General features: G+C 31.6%; 4 protein-coding genes across 5 annotated transcripts; all 4 read left to right on the forward strand.

Moving 5' to 3' along the window:
- The first annotated feature begins 1,743 nt into the window (after nt 1–1,743).
- Nucleotides 1,744–6,991, forward strand: LOC125856884 (uncharacterized). The gene is made up of 9 exons (XM_049536536.1): nt 1,744–2,160; nt 2,682–2,718; nt 2,842–2,920; nt 3,035–3,080; nt 3,157–3,255; nt 4,658–4,726; nt 4,801–5,134; nt 5,212–5,366; nt 5,860–6,991. Exons 1-9 carry the CDS (start codon nt 1,792–1,794, stop codon nt 6,676–6,678), a joined length of 2,007 nt encoding a protein of 668 aa, XP_049392493.1. The 5' UTR covers nt 1,744–1,791; the 3' UTR covers nt 6,679–6,991.
- An 874-nt stretch (nt 6,992–7,865) lies between these two features.
- LOC125854586 (glycosyltransferase family 92 protein RCOM_0530710-like) lies at nt 7,866–9,488 on the forward strand. Its single transcript, XM_049534165.1, has one exon. It carries the CDS (start codon nt 7,866–7,868, stop codon nt 9,486–9,488), a length of 1,623 nt encoding a protein of 540 aa, XP_049390122.1.
- A 2,661-nt stretch (nt 9,489–12,149) lies between these two features.
- On the forward strand, nt 12,150–16,122 carry LOC125855588 (probable serine/threonine-protein kinase PBL21). The gene is made up of 5 exons (XM_049535328.1): nt 12,150–12,929; nt 13,441–13,625; nt 13,862–14,051; nt 14,509–14,900; nt 15,355–16,122. The coding sequence occupies exons 1-5, from the start codon at nt 12,830–12,832 to the stop codon at nt 15,610–15,612; spliced, it is 1,125 nt and encodes a 374-aa protein (XP_049391285.1). The 5' UTR covers nt 12,150–12,829; the 3' UTR covers nt 15,613–16,122.
- A 5,618-nt stretch (nt 16,123–21,740) lies between these two features.
- LOC125856555 (probable serine/threonine-protein kinase PIX13) lies at nt 21,741–26,780 on the forward strand. Of its 2 annotated transcripts, none has more exons than XM_049536123.1 (6): nt 21,741–21,970; nt 22,392–22,726; nt 24,707–24,842; nt 24,928–25,067; nt 25,159–25,282; nt 25,924–26,780. In XM_049536123.1, the coding sequence occupies exons 1-6, from the start codon at nt 21,898–21,900 to the stop codon at nt 26,367–26,369; spliced, it is 1,254 nt and encodes a 417-aa protein (XP_049392080.1). In that variant the 5' UTR covers nt 21,741–21,897; the 3' UTR covers nt 26,370–26,780. The 2 variants fall into 2 exon arrangements, with proteins under 2 accessions (XP_049392080.1, XP_049392081.1); XM_049536124.1 differs by having other exon boundaries at nt 24,931–25,067.
- Nucleotides 26,781–27,825: the final 1,045 nt, after the last annotated feature.

Consider the following 27,825-nt stretch of genomic DNA (forward strand, 5'->3'; position numbering starts at 1 on the left):
AAAATATACTAGAATCTATAACAAAGAATGAAACAGAAAGAAAAAAATTGAGCCCACTGAATGCACAATGTCCCCTTAAGGAAATTATTCCTCTCTAGTACCCGAGTTTAAAGGAATAGATCCTCTCAGGATGTAACGATTCTATTCACAAGTGTATTGATATAAAATCAATGGTGTCAATGAGTCACTCAACATGAGCAAAGTACACGAATATTTAATTGTGTAAAAAAAAAAAAAAGTTCAGAATTTTTGATGTTTTAAAATGAAAGGAATTCCCTCTATTTATAGACGAAAAGGGTAGTGTGAACAAATGTTTATTGTGCCTTATCGGGAATGTCACAACTCTTTGAAAAAATTATTAACCTTTCAGAAATGTCACAACCTTTGATAAAAGTCACAATTTTTCATAAAAGTTGCAACTCTTCATAAAAGTCGATATTGTTCATAAAAATCACATCTTTCATGAAAGGGAAAGGATATTTTTGGAAATAAATAAATTTAAAAGGAAATTCTTGCTTGTGGTGGCACCACATAGGCAGGCCTATGATTCTCTTTTATATAAATATATGATGACTAGTCTTTAGTAGCGTGACAATTAGTATCACATTATACCAGATGAATAATTATTTTATAAAACTTACTTTACGTTTTGATAGGTATCATTTTATCACACATCACTCTAATAAAAACTTTCGAATTTCAGTTATCCAATTTTAATTGTATGAATAACATTTTTATCTATTATTCTCGTATCTTAAAAGTAGGAGCCTATAACTCTAAATTATCTACATCTTAGGCCCACTTCAACTTCAAAACACACACTTTAAATCATAAAATAGAAATAAATTATCATATTATATAATATACACATAAAAAACATTTCCCTCGTTTTAGCTAATGTGACTTCACTTTCTACTTCTAAAATATGTATTTCATCTCTACATTTATAAATAATTTAAATTATACTTCTCATTCCTATAAGCAAATGAATGTTTAACATAATTATTAGGAATATCCCAAAATTTCCAATTTTTTGTTTTGTTTCTTACGAATCAAATATAGATTCTTATAATAAATACTAGTAATCGTAGTATTGATCATGTAATTTCTTATCTTTTAAATGTCTTATATTATCTATAATTTTTTTTGTTAATGCGTAATCGGTACTTATATATTAACATGATTTCTATTTTGTCACAATTTCTTTATTTTCATTTTTTTTTAGTTTACTTTAAAACATATAGTATTTTTTAAATCGATGCTCTATCAAAGGTAACATATTATATCCAAAAAAAAGTAAAATTTATGTACACTCTATCTTCCGACTCCATTGTTTTTGCAGTTGGGTTGGTAAAAAGAAAAAAAAAACAAACAAGGCATTATGAGGAGTCACGAGTTATAACACGCGTGAGTAGGGGTGAACATGATATGGTGGTATATATCGAATATCATATCGTAAAGACAAATAAATTATGGTTACCGAATATCATATCGTAAATATCGAAATTATATATACTGAACCATACCAAACTAATTTAATATAATGGTATAGTACTTTAGATATCAAATACTGAAATTACAGTATGAAATTTTTTAAATACCGTATTATACCATACCATGCTCACTACGCGTGAGTGAACAATTGTTTTGTCGTATTAATGTAACGCCTCATTCACGCTTTACCTTCAAAAATATTTTAAATTATAACAAAACAAACAAAAATAAAAAATAAAAAATAAAAAATTAGTTAGTGTAGAGAGAGAGAAAAAAGTAGTAAGAAGAAATTGTTTGATGGGTAAAGTAACAAAAACAACAAGAGAAACAGTAGCCATAGCCATGGAGATGAAGGGAAAGAAGAAGAAAGGAAGACCATCTTTGGCAGATCTCAGAAAAAGGGAAATCATTAATAATAATGAGCCTTCTGTTGGTCGTCATTCTTCTCGCCGGAACTCTAATTTTGAGTCGGAAAAAGAAGACGAAGATGAGGATGAGAGGAAACAAAAGAAAGTCAAGCTCTTTGTTCGTTTACCGAATCAGAATCAGAACCAACATTTGGAGAATTCATCTTCTGCTGCCGAATCAGAATCTGAATTAGGCGATAATCACCAGGCGTCGGTTCAAACAATGAAAATCAGCTCCGGCGACGGTGTTTCTGAGCAGGTGATGTATCTTGAATTTCGGTGGTGATTTTCCCCCAATTTGTTTTTTGAAGGGGAATTTAATTTATTCAAAATTAAAATTAAAGCGAGATAATTCAATGTATTTCTATTTATGGAAAAAAATAGGAAGAAGATGGTTCTTCTTTTTTATTGCTTGTGGCACCTAACCTCACGCCCCTTTTTTCAAGATCTCCCTGTTTGCTTTTTTACTCTGTCTACATTTTTACATAAAGACTTGATTTTTCCTTATTTTATATAAAAAAATGAATTTGGGTACTTTCTTTGTATATATATACTTCTTCTTCTTCTTCTCACTTGTTGAGAGAGTTGAAAGATTGGTCTTTTTTCAGTTAGTAGTAGTTGTACTTGATGTGTCTTTTTGTGGAGACATTTTGCTCCATTATCAGCTTCAAAGATACCCTTTACTGTAACTTTCATTTTTAATGTATCTTTTAGGTACCGACTTAATTTAAGTTTTATAATAATTGTGCTAAGAATATGTATGTTGTGTTAAATTTACAGGAAGAAAGACCTTTGACAGTGACAGACGCTCAGCATGGTTACAATCTAATCCCTTTTAACATTCTCGAAATTGACAGAAAAAGAAAAAATAATTGTTGGAATTTCCTAGTAAAAATTCATTTTTTTATGAATTTAATTTGCTGATGTTTATTCGGGACAGAATCCCCATTGGTGTCTGGACCCACAACACCTTTGCCAGACAAAAAAATATTGGTGTTCATTCTTGACAGACTTCAAAAGTATGTTTTTTTCCTTTTCTCTATGGATAGTATTATTTATTTCATGTACTTGGGTTGTTTCTTTTGGTTTCATATTGTATACTTGAGCATTGGTTTTTTTTTACTTAAATGCAGGAAGGACACTTATGGTGTATTCTCTGATCCCGTTGATTCGAATGAGGTACATTTCTAAAGGTGTCGAATCGTGTTGAATTGTAACTATATCATCTGTAGATGTTGAAATAATTTCCTTGCAGCTACCTGATTATCATGAGATTATAAAGCATCCGATGGATTTTGGAACCTTAAGAAAGAAACTTGATGGAGGGCTCTACTCAAACCTGGAAGAGTTGGAGGTCAGTTAAAGATTTGCCAAGCTGAACTTTGTAGCACTATTGCTTGTATTTGGATTGTTATGGATTCAGTTTGGGTGACACCTTTCATTATCGATTGATTTGAAGTACTTACATTTGCAGTTTGAGTTGAGAACATCACCTTTAACTTTCCTGTTAGTATAATTTGATTCAGTTATAAATGGTTGGAGAATTTGTTAAAAATAAAAAAAACAGTGTAGTAGCTAAAGAAAGATCAAAGAATATTGCATTACGTTTACCAGTTTGATGTTGTGCTGTTTTAAGAAAAATATCTGAAATGTTTAAGTTTAGAGAACAGTGAAAATAGTTGGCATATTTTACATTTGTAATAGGAGAAGATGGAGGGCTAGGTGAGTTTTCCTAAAGATACCATAGAAATACTTCTTTTTGGATTTTGATGGTCAAGTCTAGTGTTTAACAGTATTCTCTTCCACTAGGAAATTACAATATTAGCACCCCCTTCTTAAGTTGTGCATGAACAACTGCAGGCACGACTTGTCGTCGAGACTCCTGCCCCAAATTAAGGGATTCGACGACTTGTGCACTAAAGGTCACGATGTGGATTCGAACCACTGCTTCTTCTTATTGTCGTGAGCGGGTCTCTCGTCCTCCTCATTCTGAAGCTCAATGGACTTGTTTCTTTTTCTCTCTTTGTTTAGTTTGTCTTGTTTCTTGGTGTGATCAGCTTTTTATGTAAAATCATTTGACTTAATCTTTGGGAGTCCAATTCTTATTGATCTCTTTCATTATTTGAAATTCATGTACTTTCATCTTTAGCCTCGTGAGTTGGTTCTTGCTGAAGAAGTCAAACTGTATCTAATATTTTGCAGTCTACATTTGGCACTTGCTTGCTGGTGAATGGTATACTCTACGTTGTCAGCAAATATTCTTCTCTTTGATGGTTCCTTAAGGTGGCCAATTTGTTAATATCAGCTTGTGCTAGAATAGATAAAGAGGTACCTAGTGGAATAAAAAGCAAAGCAAAAAAAGTATTCCTAAGATGTAAAAATACACCAGCACATTCTTAATGCTACACATCAATAAAATTGTACCCTTATAAAAGTTATAATGAAGGCCAAGAGAAGATGGCACTATATACACATGTCTCGACATTGAAAGTTTTGAGGATTTGAAAAGTTATGTTGTTTTACAAATAAATTCACTAGATAGAGTAAAGTTTGTTGAATTTATAACGAGATCTTTTCATATTTCTTGCTTCATATGTTCATTTGTGATTTGTCTATCTCTTCTATATATTATTTGGGTGTGATATTGGTCAGTAGAAGGGGATTTTGTTCATGTTCCCACCTCTCAAAAATTATTGTTGGAGTATAAACAATTGAATATAATGTTGATATCACTGACACTATTATGATTTATGCAGGCTGATGTTTTCTTGATATGTTCAAATGCAATGCAGTATAATGCCGCAGACACAGTTTACTATCGACAGGTTTGTTTAGCATCTCTCTACTCCTTTTCTTGTCTTTCATTGTTTCCGAATATCCTTAACACTTCCTACTGTAGGCACGATCCATTCAAGATCTGGTGAGAAGAGATTTTGAAAACTTGAGGCATGAAGGAGAGGATGGTGCACCACAACCTAAGGTAGTTCGTAGAGGCCGTCCTCCAAGCAAAAACCTCAAAAAGTCTGTTGAAAATTCACCAATAGACCGTGTTGTCCCTGAGCATTCTTCAGGTGCTACTCTTGCTAGTGGAGATGACAAAGCTATTGGATCTAATTCTTATAATCTAAGAAGGGGACCTATGCTTTCTACTACTGATACATCTTTTGCCAATCACTCGCGTAATGGTGAAAACTACTTTGATTGGTCAACTGATTGGAATAATGAGTTTCCAGGTTTGAACCTAACACCATGTTCAATTCTCTTCAACTTTTTTAAAGATAAAAACGACTAATTACCTTGTTGCTTACAGCTAATATCTTGAAGGCTGACATGAAGTATGGAAAGAAACATTTTTCTATTAATGAGAACAGGCGTGACACATACCAACAGTTCCATCCTTCAGCTTCTTATAAGGAGTCATCTGTCCTGTGGAATACTGATCGTGATATGAAGCAGTTAATGACTGTATGTACTAAAAACTTACACTACTACTTTTCTTATTTTTATGTTTTCTTGACAGTCACAGACTAGGGAATACTTGGCTTTGGTCTTTCATTGAATTACACATTTCTATCTGTTATTATTAAATTGATAATTTAGAAAAATTTAAATGAGAACTAACCAATGTATTGCTTTTCTTAAAATCAAGAAAAGTGTGTCCAATTTTGTCTTATACATACTGTCCCACTTTGTTTGTCCAATTCTACATGGACTTTTATATAATTTACATTTCCATATTTAGTTTACCACATAGAACATGTCTGGATAAGTCAAACAACTGGAGATGACCAGTTCCCTACCAGATCTCTTATCGTTCTTTTGTTTGTCGTCATCTCCGTCCTTCTCCCACACCCCTTAAAACTGTCTACCAACACAAAAACTTTTTTATGTGTTTACAGAGATGTTACATTAGTTTTTGTTTTACCCAGACTAAAAATGTCATTTGACTCTATTACAGGTAGGTGTCCACGTGGAGCAGCATGCTTATGCAAGAAGCCTTGCCAGATTTGCTGCAAATCTTGGGCCTGTTGTTTGGAAAGTGGCTTCTAAAATGTTAGAAAATATTTTGCCTCCCGGAGTAAAGTTTGGTCCTGGATGGGTGGGAGAAGATGGAGGGCCAATAGAGCCATCCGCTTGTCCAACAGAGATCCAAAAGTTACTAGATAATTCGATAGCTGATCCCCATTCTAGTAGACCTGTAGCACCAACACCTCTTGGATCAAGTTCTGCTGTCATGTGCAAGCCTTCTGCTGAAATCTTTCAAGCTTTCAAGAGATTGAATAGTCAAAACGAGCTTACCAGACAGGATTCTGGAGATGGGGGTTTTTCGTGGGTGAATCCTGTGTCTACCCCAGCTCCACAGAAAGCTTTCCTTCAACCAAGAAACGATTTCAATGGCATGTTTAGGCATGAGTCGTCACCCCAGGTGGAGATGTCAAGGTTTTCTGCATCTAAAGGACAGTCAGGCCTACAAGAAGCATCTAGGCCTAATCAGGTACTTGGGGAGATGCTTCGTGGAAGAGAGAATCCATTTCATCCTGCACTTTCAAACAATGTTGCTTCAGCAGAAAATAAGCTATTAGAAAGCTGGACAACATTGTATTCTGGAAATTCATTATCACAAGGTAAAAATCCTGATTTTTGTACAGAACAGAATGTGAGGCTTCTCGGTGAATCAGGGCATGCATCTTCGATTCAGCAGAGGAGTAGAGTGTCAGTTCCACCTGACCTGAATGTACAAGTCCAGACGTCGGGCTCTCCTAGTGCTAGTTTATAGATTGGATCCTCGCGGCAGTCAGATTTAGCAGTACAACTCTAATTTTTACCAAGCACTGTTGTTCTCGAACGAGATAGAACACAGGTTTCTATGATTGACAGTTACCTGAAATTCAGGGCTTCATTGTATTAGGAACTTAAGGAGAAAAGTTTGTACAAATTATGTTTTCAAATTCTTAGAGTAAAGATGGGCATTTTCTTATGTAAGATTTGAAAATTTGAACCCTTGATCCAAAAATAGAACAAGTGATCATTGACTTGTTTATCCAACTGCAGAATATATATATTCTGTAATTTGTGACAACAATAATCTTCTTTCCATCAGGGCATACATTATTAGCTTTCCATATGAAATTTGTTCCTAAAGAAAAAGATGGACCTTTTCATTTTATTGTTCTCATTTCTTGAATCATGTTACTCAAAATAATAGTTCTCGTACGTAGTGTGATTTCACTGGAATGCATTTTTGTAGAGATACTGTTTTCAAAAAGTCAGTAGAATAACTAAACCCAAAATTATGACTTTTTGTTTGCAAAATGATATTACTAGACAAGAGAAAGTTACTCAGATGATAAACACCCCTCGAGGCACCAAGGTAGCAAAAAGGTGGGAGCATTCGAGGAAGTTGCTCGGAGATCCTCAAGGCACCAAGGGGGGAAAAAGGCATGAGCTTCCATAGAGAAGTTGCTACGATGATAAACACCCTTCGAGACTCCAAAGGAGCGAAAAAGTAGGAGAGTTTCCGATCGAGGTTGCTCGGGTGAAATGCCCCTCAAGGTTCCAAGAGAGCAAAAAGGTGGAAGCTTCCACGGAGGGGTAAAAAGAAATGATATTACTAATCTCTAATAAACATTATTACAAGCATCTAACAATAAATTTCAAGATTTATTATGTTTCATTCATTGACCAACTAAATTTTCAGTTTTAATTTAAGAATTGCACTAATAAATATTACATAGACCATAATTTCAATCCTAATGCTTAAACATTCAATTATTACTATTCCAAATCAATATTATCAATAACAAAATTACTACTTATAGCAGCCACTATCCTTTTTATATCAACTTTATAGTAAAACAGAATGTTGGTAACTTACTACATACTAAAGTTCATCAAATTAAATTCTTCAATTATAAAAAGGCTAAATCTCCTCCTTTCTTCTTCAATTGAAATTCCACCATTTTAATGGCCGGAAAATTAATTCGTTGCAATTTTCTTTACATTTTTACTTTCCTCGTCTTCTTCGTTACTCTCTATCTCCATTTTCTTCGAAATGATTTCTCTGTTGTTTTCTCCGATCAATTTTATCCGACCACTGTAACTTCCTCCATAGCCAATTTAGTTCTTCATGAAAATTTCCCCTTTTCGTCGTTTCCTATTCCGTCTGTTTCAATTCTCATGCCTGATTGGGAAATCTACGTCATCATTGATTACCCCCGTTTTCACCAATCTGATTTTTACTGTGTTTTTGATACCGGAGAGGGAACTCCGGCGGTTCCTGCAGCAGAGCTTCCATTTCCGGCGAGGTCGGTGCTCAAGTGTGATTTCCCAAAAAGGGCTCGTCGGAGTTTGCCTTTTAAGCAACCCAGATTAAGGGGTTCTTCTGTAAATGCTTATTACCGGAATTCACCATCGCCGGAGCTGTTAAGGTGGACTTTTCTCGTCTATGATTCTCTCACAACTGATAACGACGTCGTTTTATTCGTTAAAGGGTTGAATAAACGCCGAGGCATCGATCGTAAACCGGCAGAACTCACTTGCATTTTCGGTGACGCCGTGAGAACCGCCGTGACGAGCTCAGTACAAGAAGTTTTCCGGTGCAAACCGCCGGATAATTTAGCCGGGAAAGAGCCGATCAAAGTTTCAATTGAAATTGCGGGGCCCACTCCGGAAGTGGTCCCTACCATAACCTATTATACGCCGCCACGTATAATTTCTAGCCAAAAAAAGGCTAAGTTATGTGCTTGTACAATGGTGTATAATGTGGCTAAATTCTTAAGAGAATGGATTTTGTATCATTCAAGAATTGGAGTTGAAAAATTTATACTATATGATAATGGAAGTGATGATAATTTAGCCACAATTGTTAATGAGCTAGTTGAAGAAGGCTATGATGTGAAAACTCATTTTTGGCTATGGCCAAAAACTCAAGAAGGTGGTTTTTCCCATAGTGTTATTTTTGCAAAGGATTCATGTTCATGGATGATGTATATTGATGTTGATGAATTTGTATATTCTCCATCATGGTCTAATTTAACTCAACCATCAAAATCATTGTTACCTTCTATGTTACCAAATTTAGAAGAAGAGGACAATGTTGCACAAATTAGCATCCCTTGTTATGAATTCGGACCATCGAATCAAAAGGAACATCCAACGAAAGGTGTGATACAAGGATACAATTGTAGGAGGAGAACAGAGAATCGACACAAGTCTATAGTGTTACTGTCTGCCGTGGACAACTCTTTGCTCAACGTGATTCATCATTTCAAATTGAAGACGGGGTACAATGTGAAGAAATTGAATGTTTTCGAAATGGTGGTGAACCATTACAAGTTTCAAGCTTGGCCTGAGTTTAAGGCTAAGTTTAGGAGGAGGGTGTCAACTTATGTTGTCGATTGGACTAAACCATCGAACCTTGGTTCGAATGATCGGACTCCAGGATTAGGGTATAGTCCTGTTGAGCCTATAGGTTGGAAGAGCAAGTTTTGTGAGGTATATGATAATGGTTTAAAAGATTTGACACATACATGGTCTATAGTCGAGTTTTTTGCTCCATCAAAGTATCAAATGCCTTGGCTGAATTAAGTCATTTCAAATCATGTGTTTTAAAAGTTGTGTAGACATAGGTTCAAAATAGTTGACCAATATTAATAGTGAATTGAGTTGTTATTATAACAAGCTTCACTAATTGTGACATTAGAATTTAACATGATTGAATGCAACATAGTAAAATAGTTTTTCTTTTATTCTTATAGCTTCTCTTAGTTTGTTTGTTCTTTTGATTCTTTTAGAGTAAGTTGATGTATCTTTATTGGTTCTTCTCAATGGAATTTACAAGATTAATGTTACTAATTTTTCATTAATGGAAATATGGAATCATGTTATATTTTCCTTTTTTTTGGGGTGGTACAATTAACTAGTGTGCGCCGCCCCTATTATAATTAAGCCTATATTTAAACTTTAAACTATAGTGATTCCCATTATGGAATTGTCTCTTTATTACTACTACTGCTACTTAATTAGATCCTAAAATTAATTATTTTGGTATGATAAATATTAAGTCACATGAAACATGGAAATGTCTTCTTTAATATAAGAAACATGAAACGTGAGATAATGGATATAGTAATACTCTATATTCACGGTAAAATATTGAATCCGTCTCTAATATAGTATATACATCATCTTAAAACTCAATAAATCGAGAAAAAAATGAGAAACTCATAGAACAATAAATGAAAGAGAAATATATGAGTTAGGTCTAGAAGTAGAAATGCTCGCATAATCCAAAACAACTATTTTTAGTGAATACGACAAATAATTTGATATGGAAGGGAGTATTTGATCTACCATGTGATATATGCAAAGAATATGGTTTTGTGATAGAAAGAAGTCAAGAACAATACCATGCATTATGGGGGAGGTACTTCAATTGTACATAAAGTTGCAAATTCCTACAAACTTTATGCTAACTTGTAGGAGTTAATTTTAGACTTTTTAGCTCTCTTTTTTCTGCCTAGTAGTTCACTTCACTCTCTCAAAAGTGGATCTTATCCTTTGATTGTACAAAAAGTTTGGTCCCCTCAAGTCTAGCTAGACTTTTGGTTTTTCAATGTAATTATACTTCAAATAAACCAACTCGATAATCCGAAAAATAAATAAATATAATTTAACGATTTGATTTGATCATAATTGATTAGGTCTGGTTTTAACAAAAAAAAAAGAAGTCAAACAGAACCAAATCATCCCAACATTACATGTACAAAATGATTTGGTTTGATATTTGAAAAAATTTGACAACTCAGTCCATTACATTATTATATCTTACCCTTTTCAAACGTCAATTACAAAATTACACCTAATATGATATTGTTTGTTGTATTGTTTACACTAAATCAAGCAAATTTAACTCAAAGCATTAGTTTGATTGAAGTGAATATTAATAACAATATTTTAAAAAAACTTAGCATTGGGCCATGGTTAGATTTGTCAACTTTCTTAGATGGGCCTTATCCATGTTGTAGACCAATATCTAGAGGCCCAATTAGCTCACTCCTTTCAACATAAAGGCTCAAAGATCAAAACCAAATTATATAGATATGGGCTTACTAAGGCCCATCTTTGCACCATATCACCTCTAAACAATTATATGGGCCGAAGTGTACACATATCCGATTTTGAGATCATCATTTAAGCTACCTTCTTAATATGTAAAATTTACAAATTTTATCGACTTCGAAAAATGGACATATACTAATAATAGTGATGTCCAAGTATGGTGCACCATGAAATTCTTATAATTATGTGACATTTTTCTTTCCTTTTGACTTTTCTGGATAGTGATCTCGCTATATAGTTTATGTTTTTTTTATATATATGATGATGGTTTCACTCTCGGATCCAATTATTAAGTAAAATTGTGATCATTTCATATTAAAATTGAAGTAATTTTTTAAAAACACATTCTTATAAACTAATTTTTTTTTCATCTTCTAATAAGTATTTTATTCAATTCTTGTTCTACACCAACTTTTAAGATAAGAGAAAATCTTAAGTCAAATATATCTACAACAACACTAATATATTCAGAAATAAATACGTAAACAATCTTAACCATATCTTATACAAATAAAACGACGACATTCACTTCAAAACAAGTAAAACCTTTCAAAATTAAATATATCAGAAACATCAAAATAAAAATTTAAAGGTAATATATTCCAATTGAATAAAATATAAAGTATGGTCCCATCTCCACCTAAATACTAGGGGCCCAAAATTCCATGCAGAATCTATAACGGCGCTAACGCGTTTCTATATCATATTTATATATTCCTTATTGTTATTATTATTCCAAACTATTTTTAAAAAAACATATTCGTCAGTGAATAACTCCTTTTGCAAATAATATTTTTTTTCGATAATTTTTTAATTATAATTTTTCATATATAACATGTTTCCATTTATATTATCAAAATTAGACAAATAAATCAATTTTGTCGCAACAGTTGTCGGTAATTGATGAAAAAATAGACCAATGAAGGAGGGTAAGTTCGTCATTTCATTTTCACTTCCCTCACCCAAACGTTTAAATGCTTTGCCATTGAAAACGACCTGCAACTATAATCAAGAGTGAGCTTTAATGCCCCAATTTTTCATCTTTTGCTTTAATTAAATTTTTCCCACTTTAAATTCATAACCAAAAAGCCTCATATAAAAAAGATTAATTTTTTTAAAAAAAAATTAAATTTTTTGGTGGGTGGGTGGTAAAGAAGGATTACCGTTAAAGCTGGCGTTGAATGAGGAGCTGGAAGAATTTTGTCTGAATTTAGGAATTTTTTTGATATTTTTTAACTTTATTTGTTCATAGGATTCTTGAAGATGACAAATATTTAGGACCCATTTTTGGTTTAGTGTTGTTTTTTAGCTTGGTTTAGTTTTGGTAACTTATTTAATTTAGGATTGTTTAAAAAGTTGAGATTTTTCCTTTTTTCTCCTGTGTTTTGAACTGACTTTTAAGTCATAGAAGATATTATCAAATACTATTTAGGACCCATTTTTGGTTCAATGTAATTTCTTAATAATATTTTTAATTTTTTTTACTTTATTTATATTTGTTTGGTTGTCTTTATTGTATTTGCAGATCTATGAATGTGAAAGCTTCAATCTTTTTTCTCTAATATTTATTTTTCTTGATAGAATAATTAGGTTTTTACATATCTAGAAGGAAAAGGAATCGACCCTTTTGGTTCTTCTTTCTTCTGAGCTCCAAAAATCCTTTCTTTTCTTGTTTTTTTTTGTTCTTTTAACTGTTTTGTTCATTTTGGAGCTCCTATATAGTAATTTTAGCAGGAGTTTGAGGTGGGGTTTTGTGGTTTTTGAAAAATCTGTGTTTGGTTGTGAAGTAAAATTGGCTAAAAAAGCTTATGAAGAAAAAAATGGGTTGCTTTTCTTGCATGAAGTTTAATCGAAAAGATGTAAGAGATTTTGATGAAGATATGGGTTCAAGATCCATCAAATCTTCAGGTTTGCTTCTTAGATTTTCCTTTGTTGTTATCTACTTAGATAGAAGATTCAATTTTTAGCTTTTGATACAATGTAGGAACTACTGTTATTGTATAATTTTTGTTTATCATTACTCCGTTTTAATTTGTTTGTCTGTTTTTGACTTGACAAGGAGTTTAAGGAAGTAATGAATACTTTTGAATCTTGTGCTTTTAAACATGTCATGTGAATAGTTAGAATTAAAGAATTGTTCGAAATGAAAAGGAAAGAGACATTTTTCTTGAAACAGATTAGAAAGTACAGTAAGACAAATAAATTGAAACGAAGGGAGTACTTTTTTTGGCTGTCACACAATGTAGTGTATGTATGTTAAAATCTGTTCCTTTTTTTGTGATTCTAGAACTGTAAGGGTTGTTATATACTTTATGTTGTTAGTAATGTCTGAGATTTGAGTTGCATTTGGGAGATGGGGAGTTTGATCATGTGATGCTTTAGTTCATTTTATTGAATTATGGTTTTTGTTCATGTTTAGGGAAAGGTAGAAAAGGACGTTCTTTAGGAGGGAAAAGCGGGGAAAGCAACAACCAGAAGGGTAATGTTGCGCGCAGTTTCACCTTCAAAGAACTTGCCTTAGCAACCCAGAATTTCAGAGAAGCTAATCTTCTTGGCGAAGGCGGTTTTGGAAGTGTGTACAAGGGCCGCCTTGAATCAGGCCTGGCAAGTTTTCTATTTCCGCAAGCATTTTGGCTTTTGATTTTCATACATTGCTAACTTTCTATTCCTTGAAAAGGTTTATTGTTTGTCATTATACCTGTCCAAAAGAAACAGGGGAGGAGAATGTTTTGCATAGATGAAAATTTGAATGCTACGTCCTAAAAAGATGAAAAATTTCAATGATAGGCTGCACTTGATGGCCTTTTATTGTTCCTCATGTGTTTTGATCTTGTAAACAGGTTGTTGCAATCAAACAACTTAATCTTGACGGTCTTCAAGGACACCAGGAGTTCATTGTGGAGGTTCTCATGTTGAGTTTATTACATCACAAAAATCTTGTCAACTTGATCGGATACTGCACTGATGGAGACCAAAGGCTCTTGGTTTATGAGTTCATGCCAATGGGTAGCCTGGAGAATCATCTTTTTGGTAATTTAATTTCTTTCCACAAGTAATATTCCTGTTTGATTTCACTGCTTTGTTTATCCAAGTTTTGTTAGTCAAGCTATTTTTCTTCCACTTGCTTCAAAGATGTTGAATCATGAGTCGTGATCCTATGTTTGTGAAAGATTCTTCATATTTTCAACTGCATTCTAGTGCTGTTATGGCTAATAACACGACATTAGCTTTTGCTTTCACAAGATGTCAAATGTGAAATTGAGATTACCTGTATTATATCTTCAGGATTGCTCTCATTGGTTACTGTAGTGGAAGGTGCTGTTCAAGCTCATGTCCTATCTGTGTGCTTGTATTAGTATTTTGTTTTGAGTGATGGATAATTTTTATGTAATTTCCTTATAATCAAGTAGTATTTTCTTTTAATTTTTGTAGTTATCTTGCTTGATAGTGCAGTACTCTGAACAGTATGTTACTATTGATATTGTAGATTTAGAACGAGGAAAGAAGCCACTGAGTTGGAGCACGAGACTTAAAATTGCTTCTGGTGCAGCTCATGGACTTGAATATCTTCATTGCGAAGCGAATCCCCCTGTCATATACCGTGATTTGAAATCTTCAAACATATTGTTGGACAATGATTTCAACCCAAAACTGTCAGATTTTGGACTTGCAAAATTGGGACCTGTCGGCGAAAACACCCATGTTTCGACGCGAGTGATGGGAACCTATGGATACTGTGCCCCTGAGTATGCCATGAGTGGAAAATTGACTCTGAAATCTGACATTTATAGTTTAGGTGTTGTACTGTTGGAGTTAATAACAGGGCGAAAGGCTTATGACAACTCTAAAGAGGCTGGAGAACAGAACCTTGTTGTTTGGGTGAGTTTATATTATCTGGTGTGCCTGCATATTAATTTCCGTCTACTTATAGTTCCTGCTCAAATAGTTTGCACTATGGTTTTCAGATTTTACAATCTATATTCAATAGATAACCGTAATTTCTTGTTCATTGCCATGTTTCATGTATTTGAACTAAGCTGTTGCACATTTACCAACCAATCTTTGTTAATTCTCTTCCAAAATTTACATGTTGAGCTTGTTAGCAGATTGGATCACAACCTGATTCCAGTATAGATTATTTACCGGTTTTTGTACTTCGATTGTTGTATTTTTTTTGTTTTAGTTACTGTGCAGATTGCTTTGTCAGTCAGCCGTCATCTCAACTGCAATAATAGCTCGTTGATGGAACTTTAGATCTTACTAACTTTAAAAGTAACAGATGTTATTATCTTTATGTGCTTCTTGATCTGAGAAATTCTTCTTTTGGTTGCAGTCTCGTCCTTTCCTTAAGGACCGGAGGAAGTTTGTTCATATGGTTGATCCTTTGTTGAATGGTCAGTTTTCCGTGCGCTCTTTGCACCATGCAGTTGCAATTACTGCAATGTGTATCCAGGAGCAAGCCAGTTTTCGCCCCATCATCAGTGATATTGTTGTCGCACTTGACTATCTTGTTTCACAAGCAGAAAGCTCTGATTCGCAAGGAGGTGGTTCACAAACTGTAAAGCAAACACATCATCACAAGGATAATTAAACGTCAGTTCAAGAAAACAAACTTTTGAATATAGATCTGCTCCGTGTTAAAGCTTGTCCACATCAAATTGCTAAAGGTCATGATGAGAACTGCTGAGGAGTATTGAGGTAAGAAGACATCTCACATGCAATGCGCTTCCGCTGATTATGATGAACTGTAAAGAAGGTGCACAAAATGTTAACAAAATACTGCTATTAGGATTTTGTTCTAAGCGAAAGTTAGTTACATATATCTGACCGTTTAAGTGTGTTGGATTCGCCAAAGGTAGGTTGATGGAGATAGTTTAGAAACATTCTTTTACGCGTCTCTTGTCTACATATTTTCTTTCTTCTCCTGTTTGGTTGGTGTGGATTGAGGAAGTTCTCGTTTATTATACAAACTTTGAAGTTGATATGTGAATATATATGTCAAGATGCCTACAGGATGATCATTTCAATCTGTAATTTATATGCCTTGAAATACGAAACGCGATCGTGGACCGGAAATTGTAATAGAAAGACTAGTTTTATCTCTTCTCTTGATGGGGGCAGAAAGTTGTGCAACAACCTTTTATGTGTTCAACTAGTTTTTCTGTCTTCCTTTTGTTGGGGGTTTATCTTGTTCTGTTTTACTCTTGAAGTCAAGGAATGTTTACTCTACTGCCTCTTTTTTCCTTTTTAACAACTGCGGTGTTTGCGCCAGCTTGTGCACACTGCAAGCTTGACGGGGTACCTGCATGTGAGACTAGTTTGCTAATTATGGACTTATATGAACAGATGCAAGTTGTAGTAGATGGAGAGATAAAATGGCTATTTGTTTTCTCACCTGACTTTGTCCACACATGTCTAATTTTCTTCTTTTGCTATCATAACAAGTTTGATAAAAAGACTACAAACTTTTTGGTGTTTCAGATGATGTTTCCTAGAGTCAATGAAGCAAGAAAAATGCAGACTTCTCCTCTTCCTGTATCTTTGGCTGTAACATTGGTCAAGATTGAGTCTTGTTTCACATTATTTTGATATTTTAAAACAAAAGTTTATGGTCGGGGCCAATGGTGGAAGCCAGAATTTTCACTAAGCGGGGTTAAAACTATGAAAAGTAAACACATAATATTTCAAATATACAATGTAATTTTTGTTGAAGGTTAGAACTACATTAGTGGCCTATGGAACTTTTTCTTCATTTAAGCTTAAAACCGACAATATGAGTAAGCTCACATAGATTAAACAAGTTAAATCGTTGAATTACGCTATTAATATGGAAGAGTGCAATATTATAATTCACATGATATACTAATGATAGTCTAGAATAGTTTTTTACATACTCTATTATTTAAAAGTTAAATGTAGCTAGTAATATAGAATGGAATATCAATGATACCAATGAATAATATCAATGACAATTGTATGAGATGACATGAAAAACCAATCAATCATAAGTGAACATAAAAACATGGATCTTCGTATGTGGTATTCATATTAAAATCTCGAAATATTTAATTTTGCTCGCATAAGGATTATTATAATATTAATAACAATAAATTTAGTATAATTCTTATTTTTAATCTTGGACGATACTTTCTTATCACATAAGACTTCGATAAGGTCATAATTAAGGACTATTAAAAAAGAAATATCCTCTACTAATTATTATTTTATATTGATTTGAGTTTAATACAGCTCATATATCCAAGATTAAAAAGTGATACATCTAATTTAGTCCATAGTTTTACAGAGTCAACCTATTCACATTTTTCTCTTTTTCTAAGAAAGTTCCTCTAGCTGCCGACTTTTAAATTTAAATATGAATTTATATTTCACAATTTTCCATCTTTCTCAACTTTATTATCTTTATTTTCTCTAATATTTATATTTGTTTGAGTCGTTCAATTCCCATTGATTGAAATAAATAATATTCATATAAAATAGGAGTACTATCTTTTCTTGTCTTCCTTTTTATGTTTAAAAAGTGTTTCACGCTTTATTTTGGCATATATAGAAATTGTTTATTATAAAGCTACAATATTATCAGATCAACTTGCCTGATTAATTTGCAATCATTTAACCTAACAACAATAATAATAACATATTCCGTGTACGATTATACGTAATTATAAGGTCTGAAAATGATACACACTAGATCTCACCTCGAAATAAAAATGAAAGATATAGAGAAGTCTGAAATAAAAAGATATAAAAGTGAAAAGACATGATAACGTAACTAATAAAGAAAATATTCTGCATAATTAGTACTCCCTCTGTTCCTAATTACTTGTCCATTTTGACAAATCTAGAAAGGACCAAAAAAAATTTGCCTACTATACCCTCAATTAATTACTTTAAAAAATGTAGAACTTCTTGAAAACCTTAAGTTTTTAATTCATTTATTTCATAATTAATTGGAGTAAAATGGTAAACTCACTATGTCAATAATTGTTTTCTTAATAGGTGTGTCAATTCAAAAATGGATAGTAATTAGAGACGGAGGGAGTATTTCTCTAGCCATAAAAGTCAAAATGTTGGAAAAATATGCCTATTGTGAAACATGTCTGTCTGAGAAAAAGTTTAATAAAAACAAGAAAAAATAGTAAAAGAGAAAACTTTGTTTAAAAATAATGATTTAACGCTTTTTTTGTTGTTGAATAATATGAAATTGATCATCAAATGTTTGCGTCATTGATTACACATGAAATTCCAAGAATGTGAAAATAGCACTCCAATTTTTCCCCAAAAAAAAACATTAATTTGTTTGTTAACGTTGACAACTTCTTCGACATGTCTCATTCTAAAAGTTGTCAAAATGTGAGCCAACCATGTGAAAAAGTTTGTTTAATAAGGTCCGATTAAATTTGGATTTATCTTGAAAAGACTTTTATAATATCGAAAGGAGTAAACTTTAAAAGTTATTTCATATCCAAAGTTCAAATTTGAGATTTTTAATTAAGAATAAGATGATTATTAGCTATTCTTTGAATGTTGGTTTGGAATTTTCTTTTAAAAAAAATATGCTATTTGAAAAGTAATCAATCTTTTCCCAGAAGAAAGAGGCAAAAATTGGTTGACAAAATAGATAAAATCTTTTTTAATAGGTCAAAGGTATAGTTTTAACTTATTAAAAATCTCCAAATTAGCAAAAATAATATAAGGATTTAGTCAAGTTTGAATTTTGCTATAATTTTATATCCATATTATCTCACTTGTAATAAACCCCTTAATATTAGTAAATCATAACTTTGGTTCTCGTAGTATCTCATTAAGTATATTTAATCTTGACTTAATCAAAGATGTTTGGTAGCTTTTGTTTCCTAATTAATTACACGTGTAACTAATGATGTAGTTTATAGGAGTAAAAATTCATTAAATTTATGAAGATTAATAAGCAGAAGAATATTAAACAATGAAAAATGCACGCTCTTAATAAGATATTTCAATGATCAAAATAAGAGTTTTTGTCATCTTCATGCAAATCCTATTAAGTTAATTAACTATTGACAAAACGTATAGAAGTGAAGATACGAATTAAACTTTATGAATTTTAAATTTTAAAATAATAACATTGATATCAGATTCGAGTAAATGAGTTCTAAATGTGAAAATTACAAGAATATACTATTTAAGATAGTTCCGTCCTATTGAGCATGTATGTGTTACTCAATGCATGTGTATTGTATATTTCCATGTTTCATTACGTCTTCAAAATGTGCCCCATATTTTGGGTAGGGGATAACATATAAGCCAAAAATAAAAGTAAATAATGGGAAGAGTAGACTTTATGCTTTTATGTGTAGGTCCAGATTAAATAATGTAACCATTGAAAATGAAATTAAGTCCCAAATAGACTAATTATATATAAAAAAAAATTCCCAATATATAGACCGAGTCTGATAAACCAATTCTCATCTTAATATACCATCTCTTTCATTGGCTATATCATATTATTAGAGTATTTATAATGGTGTAGACACTATTTTTTTTTTCTCCAAACAAGATTATATCACATTTTGGAAAATAAACATGCCATTAAGGGTGTGTTTGATACGAAGAAAAATGTTTATTTAGGAAAATATAAGTTAATTTCTTATTATTTACTTGAGTTTGATATGTAAATTAAAAATATTATCCCAAATACATTTATATATAATCTAGATAAATATTATGACAGATAGGTGAGATTGGGGGTACGTTTTTGGGGTTGGGGACTACAGAGAGGTGGGATAAAGATGAGTTATGTTATAGCTAGGGTGCGGAAAACATAATCAATATTTAACCTATTTAATCTCTTTTATACTAGCGAAGTCATTTTTCTTAAATTTAAGAAACCTAATTATTATTTTTTAAGAAAAAAGACGACTAACCAAACATGAAAAAATTGAGATTTTCCTCCGTTCAGAATGCACTCTATTTATTGGAAGAGAAAAACGAAAGTTAATACTCACAAAAGAGTCAAACAGTACGCTATTTATTTTAGGAAGAATTCAAAGGTTTATAGTGAGGAGAAAACAAATCAGTCAATCATTGATTTATTCAAGGACATAGAATTATGGTTCCAAATTGAAATTAAAATTACTAGCGTGTAATCTTTATGAGAATCCCAAAAATATGTAAAATATAATTCATGTGTGTTCTAAGTTAATCGAGATAACCTAGTGTCTTGTGAATGTCAGATAACATTTTAGGAATTCAATTTACAAATCTTTTTTTTTTTTTAAAAAAAAAAAAACGATTTGTAACTCTTGTTCCACCAATGCAATACTTCCTGAAATTAAAGTATAAATTATAGATAAAATCGCCATAAAAAGTGCACTAATAATTATATGAAATATAAGGAAGATTACCTAATAAAACGAGTTACTTTTTATCGTGTAAAAAATGTACGCTACTTTACTTTATGTAAGTTAAATTTTAAGTGTAATGAATATTTGTCGAGATGAAGATTTATGAAGTCTAATATCTTCACTTTAAATTTCGATACATTGATATACAAAATTACGTTGATAATGTATATAACTAAAATATGTTCGTCTCTCCTTCTTTTCGCCTCTTAAATATTATCTATATATATCTTGTTATAATTATATTTTTGACCCCTGTAGTTGGTCAGAATGTAGACTAATTTTTAATTTACTTTCTGGATTAAAAAAGTCAATTTTTTTCTTTTAAATCTCAAAGGAGTATTGCTTTATTTTTTTAATATTATAAAGTACAATAAGATATGCTTCTAGTACATATTTACTACGTGTGTGACGCGGTATAGTTGACTTGTTCTTATTATTTTATTTTTAAAAAAGTTAAACGCACCTCTTTTAAGAAATAATAATATTTTAAAAAAAAAACTCCTAAATTTCATGCATCTTGTCTTATTATTTTCTTGTTGAAATCATATAAACTATTGTTTTCTTGTTCTACAATGTTTTAATACTAATATTATGTTCTAGAAAATAATTTTTCAAAGCAAAGCAATTTTAATGTGTCTGTGCAATATTTTGGAAGTCAACTAACTAATTTTCATAAGTCAAAATTAAACGTAAATGAATGATCTCTTAAATTTAAATATAATAAATTTAATTTACATTGACAATATTATTAATCAATATGTGTATTATCCCATCACGTCCAAGAAGATATCCAAAGTCTGGTTGGCTAGAACAAGTCATAGCCGTAATAGGATTGAAAAAAAGAAGATCTCTTAGGTATAAAATGAACTTCTTTTATAAAATAATATCATAAAACTAAACAAAATGGACGAGAAATAGTAATCATACAAATAAAATTAATTCACGATAATATTTTGAAGTTTTAATTATGAGAATTTGAAACTTCATGACAATACTATTTTCTATTAGAAAAACTGAAAAAAGACATTCTATTTACGAATTTTATGTTTTAATAAATCTTACATAATGCGAATTCAAATTACTCATAGAGGCGAAGAGAGTTGGAAAATTGCCACAAAAATCAAAAGAGGTTGTTAGAGAACTTATTGGGCAAGGAAATAAAGGAGTGGGTAGCAAATTAAACTATAGATTAAAATAAAGTGACAATATATTTTTTTAAATAAAAATAATAATACAACAAAGTGATAATAGTCTCTGTGTTTTTGTATACAATATGAATATAAAAGGGGTTATCCCATTTTTCATTTGGCTAACTATCTTTCCTCCTCCTTTCCTTCTCTCTTCCTAAGAAATTAATGCAGTACTCCACAACCACAAGAAAACTATCAACTATTCTTATTATTTAGTAGCAACAACACAACTACTTCTCCCAAAAATATTACTTACAAGAGAAATTTAAGAACAAAGAAAAAATGGGAAATTGTTGGCCAAAACCTGTTGATGTTCATCCTCCCACTGTCAAATACTCTAATAGTATTCCTTCAGGTATATTAGTTTGTTTCAGAAAGAATATCTCTAATATTATTGTTATAGTCGCAAAATGTTTAAATTCACAAGTTCTAAGTGTACTTTTGGTATATATATATGTCAAAAGTTTTCGTTCATTATCTGAACTCCATGCTTGATCAAACACCATCTAATATATATATATGTTACGTTGGTTGTTGAATCTTATTAATTTCTTCGCGTGTTTAGTGTTTACTATTTTATATCTTAAATATATTTCTTTTGATGAATATTCTGACTCATGATTATTCAAAAGTACCTTTTTGTTTCCTAATTTGATTGTGCCATAAAAAAAGTTTCATTTTCCAATTTTCTATGTTTATGTTCCTCGTATTAAAAATTCTGACTCACGACTATTAATTCCTAAGAAGTATTTTTCTAATTTTTTATCCCTTGGTAGTGATCGTGAAGAAACCAATTAATACATCTCCGGGAAGGAACACAAGGAATGTGGTGGCGCAGCCTAGCGGAGATGGCGGTGATTCGAGGAAAGTGGAAGTTCCGGCTAGCGGAAAAATAATCACGCCGAATTTAAAAATGTTTACGCTAGCGGAATTAAAGAGCGCAACGCGAAATTTTCGGCCCGATACGGTGCTAGGAGAGGGAGGATTTGGTACAGTATTTAAAGGATGGGTCGATGATAAAACATTTGCACCTTCTAAAGTTGGAGTTGGTATGCCTGTTGCTGTTAAAAAATCAAATCCTGATAGTGAACAAGGCCTTAAAGAATGGCAGGTTGGTTACTATATATCCTCTTCGATTTTCCATGTATTTCTTTTAAGTATAATATCTGAAACTTACTGATACGACTAATTTAAATTTGTTAGTTGAGTAGATCGTCTAAATAGGGTAAAGCGTTTTTCAAGGATGATAATGATTGTGTGAGTTTGGTGGTGGGTGGGAGGGGGGGATGGGGGCAGAGGTCATGATATGATATGATATGTGATGTCGACTTCACCAAAATGTCAGTGTTGTATAGGACTGAGTATATTTGATGTCCACCTCAAAACGCAGGACCTTTGGTTATTTGCGTAAATATATACCCTTTATAGCTAAATTGTGTTTAGAAGTATTTTTGATAAAATTGATGTTAAGTCGAATCCATCGCATTACACTCTTTGGTGGTCCATGAATTTTTTATTCATGAAGAGGCAATAATGTTGATCAGAATATACTTTCTTTTATTCTCCCATTTTTTAAGTTCATTGAAAGCTAGGAATATTAAATTGACAATTGAGTGCCATAAGACCAAACACTAACACTAGAGCTATTAAATTTTATATAACCAACAAAATAGACCCCTCCAAAGTCAAACTTGTGCTTGATTTGAAAATTTAGTTAGATTTTATTATATTATAATTATTATAAAATATTTTATACAGAAGCGGAGCTAGCATATATATCATCACGAGTTTAGTTAAATTCATAAATTTTGATCTAAATATTAAACATGTATAAATTATTAAGTCAGAACCTAGAAACAAAAAAGAAAAAAACGACTAATAACTTAAGTGCATGAACTTTGAGTTGAATTTTGCCTCTATTATTATATATATATATATCCCTTTAAAATTGATTTTTAAAAAAAGTATGAGCTCGGATAGTCTTCGATATTTTTTAATATTATCTACAAAACCTTTTTTAGGTTTTTAATATGTTTTTTTTTTCTTTTCTCATAGCTAATATTTGACTAGTCACTTCTCTGAGAAATAAAAAAAGGAGAGTCTAATAATTAGATCAATTAATTAAATGTAGAAGATAATATAGTTTAACTCTTTCAAATTAAAAGCATCCACGTGGGTTTCCATACAATCAATTAATTTCTGGAAAATATATTAATCAAATTTGATTCATGAAAAAGAAATATTACAACTCACACAAATATATACCATTGCTATAATATATTTCATGAAAGTGTAAATCACTTTCTCGGTACTATTTGTGCAATTTAACTTGGTGTAGATCGTTATTTATTTTATTTTTCAGGTTACTAATAAATATATAAATCACTAATTATAGGTAATCACCTAGGTCTATTTGTGTTTGTATTTAACTTTGTATTGACAATGTAAAAAGAATTTTTACACTATAAATATAATTTAACATGTTATTACAAGTTATTTATGTCCTTTTCTAGTTAACTAATGTTACTATAATTACCTATAGTTATTTATTTATTTATATATTTTCTTGTCAAAATAGAAGTCAAATTCACTACCTTTAAAAAGGGTAAATTTATTAAGTCAAACACAAGAAAAAAGGCTCTAGTAAATATTACATTGTACACTTGCATTCAATTGATAGAAGTTGAAAAAATTCTATCTACTACGACTTTGGAAAAGGAATTGGTTGTTTGACTAATGAATTACGTAGAAAAATAGATCTTCTTTCTTTGATTTGAAGTAAAAATAAATAAATTAAGAGTAATAATTTTATTCCGTTTACTTTCGAAAAACTTGTTGATCGTAGATTAGTTCTATGTTGTCAACACCTCAACTCAAAGACTTAAGTTAGTCTGGTTGGAACTGCATTCATTTATTATGCCTTAGATTGAGATATCTTGAAATCAACGTTTTGAGTCAACTTTCTAATTTGAAATAGTAAAATTATAAAAATATCAACGATGCAACAGTTCAATTTGTTTTCTATTTATATATATAAAAATATATTATTGTTTTCTATAGAAAATTGATGATTTAATATTTGTTTTTTCAGGCTGAAGTAAAGTTTTTGGGAAAATTTAGTCACCCAAATTTAGTAAAATTAATTGGATATTGTTGGGAAGAAAAAACATTCCTTCTAGTATATGAACATATGCAGAAAGGAAGCTTAGAAAGTCATCTTTTTAGAAGTAAGCCCCTTACTATTCTATTTTTTCATTACTCGATTTAATTTATATACACTGACATTATAAAAAAAACGTTCGATTTTATTAGAAGAAGGCGCGGAAGCATTGTCATGGGATACAAGGCTGAAAATAGCAATCGGAGCAGCAAAAGGACTTGATTTCTTACACACTACAGAAAAACAAGTTATTTACCGCGATTTTAAAGCTGCCAATATTTTACTGGACGCGGTAATTCTTTTTTTTTAGAATAGAATATATGTAGATCTTATCTTTGATAATATTTTTACTGATAAAATGTTGGTTTCAATTATTGTGACAGGACTATAATGCAAAGCTTTCAGATTTTGGACTAGCAAAAATGGGTCCAGTAAATGGGGACTCACATGTGACCACTAAAATTGTTGGTACTTATGGCTATGCTGCACCTGAGTACATGGCAACTGGTAATTTATACTACTTTATTTCGATATTTGTATTGATATTTGGTTAAATATAAATTTAAATAAGAAAGGTATAGTCTTATTAATATTTTTAAGTTCGAATATGAAATTTTAATTAAGAATAAAAAAATACGTATTCATCTGATTGATGATAGTGAGGGGAAGGAAATTGGCTTCTTGAAAAAAATTATATTCTTGGCCCAAACTTTTCTATGTTCACACATTTGCAAAATTGACCTTGTCCTTGGAGAAAATTTCAACCTAAATGTGAACTCATAAATGATTTATTTAATAATATTAGCTGGCAAAGCTAAGTATAAATTGGTTCAGCTACTTTTTGTCTTTATATTCCTTATATTTTAATTCTTAAAAAAATATTGAATCATATATCTTTTTTTGTTTCTTCATTGAAAAAGTCTTGATTCCTACACCTTATGTTTGATTTATGTAAATGTCCCTTTTCAAAAATCATCATTTAGCTATTGTTTCTTAAAAATTATTCTTTCGAATAACACTAGACTCAGTTCTAATGTTTATTCATATACTGTTCAAGTTCAACCTTAACTTACAAAATTTGAAATTGTGGTCTAACGTTCTCTTGTAAGATTTTCAACTTGCTCAATGATTCACTTAATTTTTGGCAGGTCATTTATACGTAAAGAGTGACGTATACGGGTTCGGAGTGGTGTTACTCGAAATCCTTTCGGGCCGGAGAGTACTGGATCTTAACAGGCCCAATGGAGAACATAATTTAGTAGATTGGGCCAAGCCCATGTTACCTGACAAAAAGAAGCTAAGGAAATTAATGGACCCAAGACTGGAGGCCCAATACCCATCAAAGGCTGCATTTCAAATAGCTGAAATTATAGTAAAATGCCTTGAACCTGATCCAAAAAATAGACCTTCCATGGAAGAAATTTTGGAATGTCTGGAACAATGTAACGGGATCCAATTGAAACCGCGAGCAAAAAATACCACGAGAAATCACAATCATCGAGGGCATCGATCACCTCTCCACGTTAAGAAAACAGGTAGTGGTAATGTGATTGGAAACCAAGGCTATAATGCTCCAACGAACCGTAGCTATTGAAACTCAAAAGGGAGATCAATCAAATGTTCTTTTAGTTATACGATCAATTCTACGAAAGATCTTTATGAATTGTGGGCTTGTGTACATCAAGGCCCAGTCCAACAAAGGCCCAATAAGTAAGGCCCATTAAGGGGCCCACTAAGCTCTGTTGGTAGTTTGAAATGGTCTTATGTAATCATGAGAAAAGCTGGCATTTGTCTGTATTCAGACTAGAGATAGTCAACATCAACAGAAAAAAGGAATTCCATCTATCACTATAATAATTTTTAACTTTTTTTCAAAAAATAAAAACTTTTTTTTTTCAAAATAGATATGATTGTATCACCTTTTGTCTGTATATTTTTAATTTTTTGGATCCATTTCTAGAGTGATCATGTATCCTATTCTTAAGGTCAATATTGATTTGCCTTTATTACTTTCTTGTCTTTATTATCCCTTGGGTCACTCTCTCTTACAAAGAAAGGGCAAGTATATCCATTTTTAATAAGTATACATGTAATATAATAATTTAGGGTGGGACAGAAGAAAATATTTTTTAATTTTCTCATGTTCGGTTGGTTGAGAATGTAGAATCTTTAAAAAATGAGGACAATAACTTAACTAGCAGAAGGAAGGAAAGTTTCATATATTGCATTCCACCACGTCGGTTGTTTCTTTCTTATCCTCCAACACACTTCATCTTCATGTTCATACCTTTCTTTTTGACCTTTCATAGTGTTTGTCTAGATTATATACAAATGCTTTTAAGATAACTTTTTTTCTTCATTTTAACAAGTATATATGTATTATAATCACTTAAGTTGGCTCGATACAGAAGAAAATATTTTTCAGTTTTCTCATTTGGTTAAGAATTTAGAATCTTTTAAAAATGAGGACAATGAATTACGTAATAGAAGGAAGGAACGTTTCATGCATTCCACCAAGCAGGTTGTTACATGCTCACCCTCCAACATACCTTATCTTCACGTTCACACACCCCTCATTCTGACCTCACATAGTGTTTGTCTAGAGTATATACAAATACTTTTTAGTTAACTTTTGTTTACGTACTGAACACGAGAAAATACGTAAGAAACTTATTTATTCCTTCATACATAAAACACTTTACAAATTATGATGAAGTGATAAACACTCTTTCAATCTTAATCAAAGATATCAAATTCGAATTATATGTATGAAACCAATGTATTCTTAACATCATACGAATCTTAATTAATCAGACCTCGAAGCTAGTACAGACATTAAAGAGAATGGGACCAAATACAGTTGCTTGATAAATACTCAAAAAGGGTATATAAATGATGTTGAATGCAGTAAGAAATGATTAGTGTGGCAATTTCATCATGTTTGGGCCTGGTAGCTCAAAGATCTTTTCATCAGTCAATTACTTGCAGGCCCTCTCTAATTATTTCCACATGCCTTCCTATATAGCACGTCTAAACCCAAAATCTACCAC

The sequence above is a fragment of the Solanum stenotomum genome, chromosome 2 (genome assembly GCF_019186545.1).
Source record: "Solanum stenotomum isolate F172 chromosome 2, ASM1918654v1, whole genome shotgun sequence".
In the NCBI taxonomy this organism is placed as follows: Eukaryota; Viridiplantae; Streptophyta; class Magnoliopsida; order Solanales; family Solanaceae; genus Solanum; species Solanum stenotomum.

Excerpts from the sequence above, each read along its gene's own strand:
- LOC125856884 (XM_049536536.1), top strand. The coding sequence starts at position 1,792 with ATGGGTAAAGTAACAAAAACAACAAGAGAAACAGTAGCCATAGCCATG. Across the intron at positions 3,081-3,156 it reads ATCCCGTTGATTCGAATGAG|CTACCTGATTATCATGAGAT; the intron begins GTACATTTCTAA and ends ATTTCCTTGCAG. Across the intron at positions 3,256-4,657 it reads CAAACCTGGAAGAGTTGGAG|GCTGATGTTTTCTTGATATG; the intron begins GTCAGTTAAAGA and ends TGATTTATGCAG.
- LOC125854586 (XM_049534165.1), top strand. The coding sequence starts at position 7,866 with ATGGCCGGAAAATTAATTCGTTGCAATTTTCTTTACATTTTTACTTTC.
- LOC125855588 (XM_049535328.1), top strand. The coding sequence starts at position 12,830 with ATGAAGAAAAAAATGGGTTGCTTTTCTTGCATGAAGTTTAATCGAAAA. Across the intron at positions 12,930-13,440 it reads AAGATCCATCAAATCTTCAG|GGAAAGGTAGAAAAGGACGT; the intron begins GTTTGCTTCTTA and ends GTTCATGTTTAG. Across the intron at positions 13,626-13,861 it reads GCCGCCTTGAATCAGGCCTG|GTTGTTGCAATCAAACAACT; the intron begins GCAAGTTTTCTA and ends TCTTGTAAACAG.
- LOC125856555 (XM_049536123.1), top strand. The coding sequence starts at position 21,898 with ATGGGAAATTGTTGGCCAAAACCTGTTGATGTTCATCCTCCCACTGTC. Across the intron at positions 21,971-22,391 it reads CTCTAATAGTATTCCTTCAG|TGATCGTGAAGAAACCAATT; the intron begins GTATATTAGTTT and ends ATCCCTTGGTAG. Across the intron at positions 22,727-24,706 it reads AAGGCCTTAAAGAATGGCAG|GCTGAAGTAAAGTTTTTGGG; the intron begins GTTGGTTACTAT and ends TTGTTTTTTCAG.